General features: G+C 28.7%; 3 protein-coding genes across 4 annotated transcripts; 2 read left to right on the forward strand and 1 right to left on the reverse strand.

Moving 5' to 3' along the window:
• Positions 1-341: 341 nt before the first annotated feature.
• LOC108553989 (basement membrane-specific heparan sulfate proteoglycan core protein-like) lies at positions 342-3,233 on the forward strand. The gene is made up of 7 exons (XM_017909108.1): positions 342-797; positions 949-1,342; positions 1,418-1,784; positions 1,858-2,059; positions 2,213-2,563; positions 2,649-3,042; positions 3,126-3,233. Exons 2-6 carry the CDS (start codon positions 1,001-1,003, stop codon positions 2,905-2,907), a joined length of 1,521 nt encoding a protein of 506 aa, XP_017764597.1. The 5' UTR covers positions 342-797; positions 949-1,000; the 3' UTR covers positions 2,908-3,042; positions 3,126-3,233.
• Positions 3,234-4,781: 1,548 nt separating this feature from the next.
• Positions 4,782-5,803, reverse strand: ste14 (isoprenylcysteine carboxylmethyltransferase ste14). The gene is made up of 3 exons (XM_017909087.1): positions 5,606-5,803; positions 5,035-5,514; positions 4,782-4,964 (listed from the first exon to the last, which is right to left on the reverse strand). Exons 1-3 carry the CDS (start codon positions 5,801-5,803, stop codon positions 4,782-4,784), a joined length of 861 nt encoding a protein of 286 aa, XP_017764576.1.
• Positions 5,804-8,923: 3,120 nt separating this feature from the next.
• LOC108553982 (coiled-coil domain-containing protein 50) lies at positions 8,924-10,894 on the forward strand. 2 transcript variants are annotated; one of them, XM_017909083.1, is made up of 6 exons: positions 8,924-8,973; positions 9,446-9,603; positions 9,700-9,762; positions 9,840-9,957; positions 10,026-10,191; positions 10,271-10,894. In XM_017909083.1, the coding sequence occupies exons 2-6, from the start codon at positions 9,546-9,548 to the stop codon at positions 10,892-10,894; spliced, it is 1,029 nt and encodes a 342-aa protein (XP_017764572.1). In that variant the 5' UTR covers positions 8,924-8,973; positions 9,446-9,545. The 2 variants fall into 2 exon arrangements, with proteins under 2 accessions (XP_017764572.1, XP_017764571.1); XM_017909082.1 differs by lacking the exon at positions 8,924-8,973 and having other exon boundaries at positions 9,395-9,603.
• Positions 10,895-11,246: the final 352 nt, after the last annotated feature.

The raw sequence follows: 11,246 nt of genomic DNA on the forward strand, positions 1-11,246 counted from the left end.
TATTTATTTATATATAATATATATAAATATATATATTTATATTTATTTATATATATGTATATGTATATTATATATTTTTTTTATAAGAATTTTATTTACAATTAGATTTTTTCTTTGTGTCTGCCTCATATGTGTCATAGATAATTATGTTGGAGCCTGTATAGCGAGTAGTTCCTTGGAATGAACCTCATGGTGCTGTAATATTAGAATATCAGTCAATATATTTTTCATATAATGACCCTTTACAGACCTCTTTTTATAGCAACATATTTCAAGGACAATTTTTGTTGATAGAACCTTTTTTCATTAAGATGACTTTCAATTTGTCCTGTGGACTGTAAAGGGTTTTTTGTACAGCTTTTGGAATAATACATTTTAACGCATCGTGTTAGATATTTTAATTATTGTTTAAAATAAGCTATTGATTAGGTCACTGCCAAAAGAAAAATGCATTTTACAGTAGTATCAAGAGCTTATTAAAAGAATTGTTAGTCTTGTGGCATTATATGTGACTTGTGTACTAAGCATACACACAAACACATACACACATCTAAAATCAGGCACATCTTAAAATGTTTGTACTTATTTTGTAAGAACCTGTTTGGTGTATGTGCCAGAAGTGGTGTGTTTCTAGGGCCAGAATGACCGTTTATATGTATTCGGCGGGCTTCGAGCGATGCTATAAGTATAAATATATGTCTTGAGATGCAAATAAAAATTGATTTAACAGGATATTTGCTGAATTAAATATTCATTTTGCTGATTACCCATCTTCGCGGTTCATGAACATTCAAAAGGTAAGTTACACAGCAAAAGAAAACTTGTTTGTCTCCTCATTTTTTCATAATTTATCCATTAACTGTAATATTTCTCCCACTAACAGGAACTAACTCTTATACCTATTATTCAAGTAACAAAGTTGCTTCAATATGTTATATGTTATCGTAGGTTGAAAATAGCTTTAAACTTCAATCCTCTGGATAACAAGGATGGCATCCTGATGTATTGCGCCCAAAGTGATGAAGGACTTGGAGACTTCGTGGCGTTAATAATCAAGGATAAATGCATCGAGTTTCGGTACGATATTGGTTCCGGTTTGGCAATCATTAGATCAAACCATATTCTCCAACCTGGTGTGTGGACGCATGTCTCTATAAGTAGAGAATTCAGGGAAGGGAATTTAACTATAAATGGAGAACCTACAATAGGAGGCAAGTCTCCTGGAATTTCCCGCACGATGACACTCAATACACCCCTTTACCTTGGAGGTGTAGATCGAAGAAGAATTATAGTGAACAAAAATGTTGCTGTGAACAGAACTTTTCATGGTTGTATTAGTGATGTAAGTTCATCGTGAACTTTCCGGAAAATTTTTATGAAAGGTACCTGAATAAAACATATTTCATTATGTTCTTAGCTTGGAGTGTCTTCAGCAAATGTGGATATATTAAAGTCAGCTATAGACTCTACAAATATAGACGACTGCAACGTTTTGCATCCTAATCAAACCAAGTTGACTACTGTAATCACTACTTCACCGTCTACGACGACTCCCTATGATCCTTGTGCCTTAAAACCTTGCATTCACGGAATGTGCCAGAGTACTGATTCATATGATTATTCATGTACTTGTGAATATGGTTATGTGGGCAGAAACTGTGAAAATATCCTAAAGCAATGTGAACTGCTTCTTCCCTGTAGAAATGCAGGCACCTGTACAGATCTCCATGGATCTTATAAATGTGACTGTCAACTAGGTTACAATGGGCAGAATTGTGAAAAATGTAAATATTTCAAAGAATTGATATGTCATAGTATGACATACTATAATTTCATTAATTTTTTTTTATTTTCCAGTGACAGAGATAACATATGATGTTGCGTTCAAAGGAAATGGCTGGTTAGAGTTGGATAAGTCTGTAATGACACACGAAGAGGAGCGTGAAGTGTTGGGCTTTGAAATTTCAACAAACAAAACTAGAGGACTAATTATGTGGCATGGACAAACACCAAATGATTTAAATCCTGATCACTATATGGCTCTTGCCGTGGTTGATGGGTAATCGGTTTTAATTAAATACAATAATTTTTGAATAAGTGATTGTAAAGCAAATACATTCATAAGTACTAATTGAAAGAAATATGATTACTTAATCGAAAAATATTTGACTGCTTTTAGAATAAATATTTAATTGATTTTTTGTTTTTCCAGCTATGTAGAGTATCAATATGATTTAGGCACTGGCCCAGTAGTAATCCGCGTCACTGCACAAAAAGTAGATGATGGAGAAAGACACAGAATAATTTTAAAACGCCAGGGAAGTGATGGTAGCATTGAATTAAATGGTGAACACATGGAGAGTGGTGCCAGTTATGGAACACAGCAAGATCTAAATACTAGAGGTAGTGTATACCTAGGGGGAGTGCCTGATTATGCAATGACTTATGGAAAATACCAAGAAGGATTTTCTGGCTGCATTTATACCATGGAGGTGCAAGATTCTGGAGCCATAGATATTGGGGAAAAAGCTATAAGAGGGAAAAATGTTTCACCGTGTACTAGGTAAATGAAATAATTTTTTATTATTGTATTAGGAAAAGGTCATGAAAATTATATAAATGGACTATTAATTTTTCATGCTGCTTAGAGCAAGGTGGATCCCCTCTTCCTTGGTATTTACAAATGCAGATACAGATATCTTCGACGCATTTATTCCTCCACCTCCTGTGAATATAATCCACCCAAAACCAGCGGCAAATTTAGCCACTTATAGTATCAAACATTACTCGTTATTAATCCTACTTCAAAATCTGCTTGCCTTTACTATGGATGTTAGAGAGCAAAGCGTGCTTTTCACAGTATTATGCATAGACACTATAAATGCAATGAAATGTATATTGAGTTAAGTGTTATTTATTAAATGAGTATGTGTTCCTTCATAAATAGCGCATTTAATAATGAAGAAACGCGTATTCAGTGGTAACGCGCGGAATTAATCCAATTTGTAAATTGTTTAATGCTTCATTGACATTGTGAGCAAGGTAAATCATTAGTGATATTTTATAATTAAGGATTACTAATATCTTGATAACTATTTTCTTTTCTATTTCTTTTTATTTCATAGTTATTTGGACGATAGACTTCCGAGATGAGGTGACCTTGGAATTCAGAAAGATATAGAAGAAATTTATTTATGTTAAGGAATATTTATTAGTTGTATTGTAAAAGTAACCGCGGCAAATGATACATAAACAGTTTTATATCTGTACATGCATAGAATATGTTTCTGATAACATTTTATAACCGAATTAACTACATTTTATACGGTACTTTGTTTGTACAAAATACGATAGATCTTTTTTTCATTTACCACTTTTTCTTATTTATTTATTTTTTATTTTATATTTTTTAATTAACTATCACGTTCAAAATATGAACGTTGGGTCGACTGGAAATAAATACAATAATATTATATTATATTATAAGTTTTCACTGCCATTATTTGATTCGTTAATTCCCCATATCTTTCATCGATTTTTATCTCAACAAATATTAGCAATGGTTCTATTAACTTTTGTGATCTCAGTTGCAATATTGTAACAAATTGTCCGAATTGAAGAAAAGGTCCTACTTTCAATATACAAAACTAAAAACTTATATTCCAGAGTAATATTTTTGTTTCAGCATTTACCTGGACCAATGATAGGCCCTACTAATATCCATTTAATGACTTCTACATCATTTTTTTGTTGTTATCAAAACACTTTGGTCTCCATTTATGTGATATTAATGAAATAAAGTTACTTACATATATTGACATAGTTAAAATACGGTGCTAGTAAGATGTGTTGCTAGTTCTAAGATTTATATTCGATAAAAATATGTCAAAAGATGTAAATAATTATAACTAGTCTCCAAAATTTTAGCGTTTTCTTACATTCTATATAACCACTGTTTGTCAAAGGAAATATCATATTATCAATAATAATTACAATCCAATTAAGAAAAATAAGTATGGAACAAATGAAAGTTATGACAAAAGATGTACTTACATATTATTATTATTTATTTATTCATAAAATAATGTCATATTATTGTTCCATTTTTTTAATTGATATGTCTGCCTATTAAATTGTCAATTAAGAAATGCAGATTCTCCCATATACTAATCAATTATGGACATTTCTAGATTTGTATAACAAACAAAATGCAATAACATAATTCTTGTAAAACATGTTGTCTCAGTAGTTTTAATCTAAATCTATTCTTTGGTTTCACAAAGAAATAAAATAAATAGGCCATATTTTGTTGAAATAAGTTTGATTTTTACATTAATATAACAAACAGCTTTATTGATATTAAGATATTGTAAATGATCATGTACAGACATAACAAAATTGTAAGTATGACGCTTGAATCTATAGAACCTTGCTATTATTCAACATCGAATGAATGCTTTCTGAATGTCAATGCAAATGTTAGTTACAGCATTTTTTTATTCTACATTATGTCTATATATACACATAAATATAATAAGTATAAGTATAAAAAGAAATGTATAATCCAACTGAAAGTAATCATACATGAAAGTGTAGTTTATTGTTATATGAATAATTCTTCAAAATGAAATGGGACAATAAATATAATTTTGTTAAGAACACCTTTCTTAACTACTTCTTTACTATTTACAATACAATAAAAGAGAATATTAATATAAATAATATTAAAAATACACCTGAGAAATTAACACAGTATGAGTATTTTAAACGCATACTGGCTGCTATAAATTCAATTTATAGCCAGATATAAAAGGCAGTCCTGTACCAACTTCTTTCTGATATTTTACGTAGTCATATCCAAAGAAATTAAGCAATGTGATTTCTTCAATTAAAATACGATCATGGAAGAACTTCCACGATACCACAGTGTATGCAAAGAGACAAAATGGATTTTGAAGTATTAGCTACAGATATAAATACAAAAATTATTGGCAGTGTTACAATAAAATATTGCTTAACATCAAAGATTATTACCTGTGTTCCTATAGACCAGTAAAACCAGCCCACATAACTAGGATGCCTACAAATTTTATAAACACCATAGGTAATCAATTCATGGTTGTCCAACTTTTCACTCTGTACAATATGGTTAAAGTTGTGTTTGGCAGTAAACATTGCCAGTTTTCTCAAAAGCTCTCCACAAATGCATAGTATTAACCCAAAATATGATATAAAAGAAGGTTCTTTCATCACAGGAAAATATTGCCTTTCTGCAATAAATTCTATCCAACTGGAGCATGCTGCCACTCCATAAGATATGCTATGATTTAAAATAAAACTATCAATGGAAAGAGTAGATGGATTTATCCAAGCTATGCTTAAAAATTCTGAATAATGAAACATCGCAAGTACGGTAATATATATTCCAAACATCTGCCAGGAAGATGGTGCAATAAAGGACACAACACTTCCAATACCAAAAACATATCCTAAGAAAACTGCTCTTACAGCTACCTGTTAAATATAAGTATTCAGTGCCTTAATAATTTCCATAAATATAAATAATAATTTCCATAAGCTAATATAATAATAGTATTTTAAATACCTGATAAGAGAAGCCACGAAATCCAAGAAGTAAAAATATATTTAAAAATCCATACTGAAATAAATGAGCGAGCCAAATTTTATTGATATATGCTTGAAGAACGTTAAATTCTAACCTTAATATTATTTCTAATAGAATTGCAATTAAACCAGCACTGATAAAACAAAAAATACTGAGTTTCCCATCATAACACAGCATTTTTTTAAGTTTATATAAGTTTTCTCTTATTTAAATAATTCACCATTCCTATCGAAAATTAATTCGAGTTAATTCTTAACCTCAATTCACTATAAGTTGTGAATAAAGTTAAATAATACAGTTCTCCATAAACTTTGCGAATATTATTTTTTTGTGCTATACAAATTTCGCGAATTGTAAACCGCGTTATCTTTTGTATTTGAAAAGTAACAGTAAATAATGTGAAAAATTAAATTTCATTTTTTTACAAACGATCGATCCTATTTGTACAGATACTAATATTATACTTATTAAAGAATAAAATATATTGTAACTAAACAAAATCAATTGAATGTTTAACAATAAAGTTACTACTTTTTCATAAAAATCAAGAAAATTTATTCAAAAATTAATAAAAATTATATTTAATCATACTTTGTACACATTTTACTTACTGTTTAACATTAAATACCCTAATACTTTCTTTTCAGTTATACGATTTTCTATTTTTTAAGGCATTTTTCAATAATTTTAACAATTAAAAAAATTAAAAATAAAATTTGTTTAGTTATTATTTAAATAATGACATGTATTATATTATTAATTATAACATCATATTATATATATTTCACATTGCTAAAATAATTTACTTCCATTTTATTGGCATTACATTCAATCAAACATTTGGAAACATTAAATTACAATTTAAAAGTTGAAATAAGATTTATTACATTTATTTCCAAAATTTGTATAATTCTAAAAGTAAAAGTTTACTTTAGTGACTTACATATAAATCAATTTATATTTCTTCGTCTTTTTTTTTAAATTCTATATTTTAGTATTAAGAAGAAATATCTGTAGATTGGGGAACATAAAAAGGAGTACAATTATCAAACTGTTAGGACCTCACTAATTTTGATGATCTTGAAATTATTTCAAATCTTTTTCTTTGAAAAAAATTGGCGGTCGATCGTATTTTCTGAGATATTAACAACAAAAGATTACTTCTAATGCATTAAATTTTCCTCACACGTGTGCATTCGTGAGACGAAAGCAAACAGTTTGTATGCTCACTACATGGCGAATCATCAAATCATACGAACCATTAATATCTGTCCTTCGGCAGATTATTTGTACCGTCCTCCCCCTGAAGCCATTATTAGCTTGTAAACTATTAGTAGCCAAAAAATTTAGAAAAATGGTTAATTAGATTAGGGTTGGTTTATTTCTCCAGTCCTCGCTGGAAGGTGCGAGTGCGGCTCTACGCCAGTTTAATTAACACGAGAAAAAAATGATTAGTAACATCTATATGTAAAATAATTAATTACTTGATCTTGATAAACTGAGATTCAGTACCGACTTTTTTCACGCGTTAATCCATCTACTGCAATAATGCTCTGTACTCAAAAAAGATAAGAGAAATACTTTAATCCTATTCTAATTGATCATTTTTTCAAATTTTTCAACAACTAATGGTTTCTACATTGTTTTGACTCAAATGGTATTTTTCTAATACCTCAGAAACTAAAACCAACCCAAGAATATAGTAAAAGAAAAAATTATCAAAAATTTGATTCTTTTAATATATCATACAAATCGGTGAGAGCCTAATCAATCTAGAACTTCATTAAAAATTGTTCAAACTGTTAATTTTTATAACATATTTAAAAATCATCGAAATCAGAAATACCGGTGACTTTCTAACTACCAACTATTAATACCTGAAACTACTTTATATTTAAAACTAGTCTAACATTTAAAATTAATCGGCAACGTATACTCTTTGGAAAAACACGTCAATACATTTTGTAGATACATAGAATTCTTAATAAGATTTTCCGAATTTTACTTTTTCTGCAACTGTATTGTTTTCGCACCTTAAAAAACTTGATACTAATTATTATAAAATAGTGGAAGAGAAAGAAATATTAGTAGAAGATATACTATGAAATTATAAGCAGTGATGATGATTTCATTTTGAAGTCTAGACATTTATTTTGGGGTAAAAAGGGAAAACAGTTGTACTATGATAAATATTTAGAATAATAATGATATAATAATGCTACAATTCTGTACAAACGGTAATGAAATAACGAAATGAAGAAAAAAAGATATAAATACCAGATTTTCAATCGAAATTTAATTTCACAGCGCGAATTAAAGCAATTGTTAATTCTTACTTATTGCACGAAGTCTATTTATTCTTTTAAACGCTTTTCTACATTCCTTAAAAAAATTGTATTAAAAATAAATAATTATAACAATGAAAACAAGATAATATTTATCCGAATGATCCATTTGAAATAACTGAGTTGAAAATCTATAATACATATTTTCGAAAACTGAGGTTTGACATTGAGAGATATTTTAAAAGTTGCTATATAATGAAAAAGTGTAAGATATAATTTTTAATATAAAATCTAATTAAATATTATTGTAAAAAATATATATAAAGGAAATTGAAAAGAAATAATAAAATTTGTTTATTATACTCGGTGATTATATAATTTATGTATATTCAATAAAAATTCCAATCAATAAGGTATCCACATCTAAAACAAACATAACGACGAAGTATTAACATTATTCAATAGTCTTTAAATAATAAAATAATAAAATTAAAATAATTTTTATTATAATATTGTCGATAAAATAAATTTTCATAATTAGTTAAAATTATTATATCTTGTTATCAATATTATACGTATTTAATTTATCGTTATTTGGAGACGAAAATTTCATTGAAAACTTTTACATTTTAAAGAATCGTGTACGAAGTTAGTCTCATTAATACATATGCTAAAAATATGCATAATTCAATCAACAATCTCAAATCATGTTTACTTCATGTAAAAAAAAGTTTCTTCTTAACCAAGCCGTAATATAACTTATACGAAAATCTCTTGGTTAATTGAACAGCCGCTTAAATAATTCCTATAATATATAGTTTGCTTAGATAAGCTACACTTTGATTCATATACAGCAACTTCTTTCATTAATATAATTTAAATTACAAATAATGAACAATATTATTAGAACAATTAGTTAAGATATACATTAAATAGACAAATTTATCATTCCTTTTTATTATGTGCGAACAGTTTATCCGAACAGATGGTATTGTTAAATTTGAAAGTGACACTAATGCAAAAAACTCTACTACCCACTTCTCAGTAGTTTTAACGTTCAACGTGAGTACACTCACTTTACTACCAATGTACTACTCTTACTAGAGGCACTACCATTATTACTGTTACTACGACATAGCAATCTGACATGATGTAGTAATAGATTTAACCTAATAGTTTTGAAAACAATTTTTTTATGAACTTAATTTCTACTATTGTTCCAATTTCAACATTATCATCGAAACGAAAAATATACAGAGATTTAATAGCCAACTATTAATACTAAATAACTATTAAGCAGCATTAAATATCATTATCAAAATTGTTTGAAATTTATGAACAGTAGCATAGTCACTAATTATATTCAGTGAAGTATATTCAGTTAAGACGAAAGTGTGTCGGTCATGTGTGTACTCTTGTCTCGTACTACGTCTTCAATGTACTATGAACGTTCTTACACACACTATGAAAGGAGAAATGCACAAGTTGGGAACAGCACTAACACATGACTGTATAATATTCATTGCTATTCAAGATGGAGAGAAAACAACGTATGTCTTCCGTAAGGTGGTTGTAAACAAGAAAGTTAGCTGAAACAAATATCCTTTCGCAAGACAGCAATTATTCAGCAAGAAATGGCGAAATCTGTATTAAGCTCGGATACACTGCCAAAGGCCGGCCGAGTAAACGAAGGTATATAATCTCTTTTCTAAATGTCTTTTGTTATTACTAGTTAGAATTATTTATTAGTTTGATATCTTTAATAATTTCCCATTTAATAACGTACAGTATGTCGTGAATGGTTAGTACATGAAGATGGAGCTCTAGCGTATCGCCTTCAAGACGAAGAAAGTAAGAGTATTATAAAATTATTTATAAAATATTGTTGATTTTACTTGTTATTGTATTTATTATACTATATTTTATAGTTAGGGAGCATTACACTAGTAACAAAGTTCGCAATGCACAAGTTAGAGAGGACTTACCAAGAGCAAAAGTTGAACAAGAGCTTGAAACACTCAGATACCAATCCTATATTCAGCAACAGTTAGTATTTACATTCTCAATTTTATCCTCCAATTATTTATTTTAGATTGAAACATTTTTGCATTTAGAGAGGAAAGGGACGCTCTTGTTGCAAGACAGATTGCATTATCCTTGGAAAGAGAAGAAAGACAAAGAGAACGGGAATTGCAAGAACAAATGAGGTTGCAATTAAGGTTGGATGATGAAGCTGCACAGCTTGAAATTGAACGACACATTCAAGAAGAAAAAGATGAAGTATTTCTAAACATATCCTAATTCTATATCCATAATATTCATTACCATAATTTCATTTTCATCTGTTTTTTAAATGAAGGAACTAGCAAGAAAGCTGCAACAAGAAGAAGAAAATATTATAGATAACCATGATAGTCCCATTAATAACCAATTACTATTAGATCAGAAAATTGCTATGGAAGCACAAGATGCTGAACTAGCACGAATGCTTCAAGAAAAGGAACGTGCAAAAATAAGAAAAGCAAGGCAAAGGGCAAGACAAAGGAAGCTGGAACGACAGCAACTTCAAGAATTAGAAGAACAAAGTCTTATAGAAAAACCTCAACGGCCTGATAGGTTGGAATTAATAAGTATGCAAAATAAGACTAGAGTACAGCAAACGTTAAATTATCCACAATATCCTGATCCTGAAGAAATACAGACATTAGATGATTCTATAGAAAATTTGAGGGAAGTGCAAAATGTGGCAACAATTATTGATCCTACATATAATGGAAATGTGCATAAAAATACTTCAAATAGCTCAAGCAGTTCAGTAAGCCCTACATATGTATTACCTACCCCACCACAAGAACTTTTGAATGACGATGTCCCATGTTATATGCCTATACAAGGACAACGAAGAAATCAAATGCAATCACCATCTCAATCTCATGAAGAAAAGCATAAACGCAGAGTGAAAGATGGTTGTAAGCAACAATAAAATTAATTTATAAAATTTCTTTTGATCAAAAGTATTTTTCAATTGGACATTTTTGTTGCCATGGAGAAACAATGTAAGTTATGTATAAGTTCTTATTATATACATACCTGACTTAAAAATCAATATAAAAGTAAGATTAAATTTAATCTTACTCCTACAAAGAAATAAATTTAATAAAAATAATATAAACATAAATGTGCCTTTTAAAAGGGTACGGTGTAAAGAAATCAATGAATATTGAAAATTAATCAGTATCTAATAATAAAATGCACCGTCCTGAATCTTAGATCTGCCTTTTTTATGTATATTTAAATTGAATTTAAAAATAATATATATATATTATTTTTATTTT

The sequence above is a fragment of the Eufriesea mexicana genome, unplaced genomic scaffold (genome assembly GCF_001483705.2).
Source record: "Eufriesea mexicana isolate 0111107269 unplaced genomic scaffold, ASM148370v2 scaffold14589, whole genome shotgun sequence".
NCBI lineage: Eukaryota > Metazoa > Arthropoda > Insecta > Hymenoptera > Apidae > Eufriesea > Eufriesea mexicana.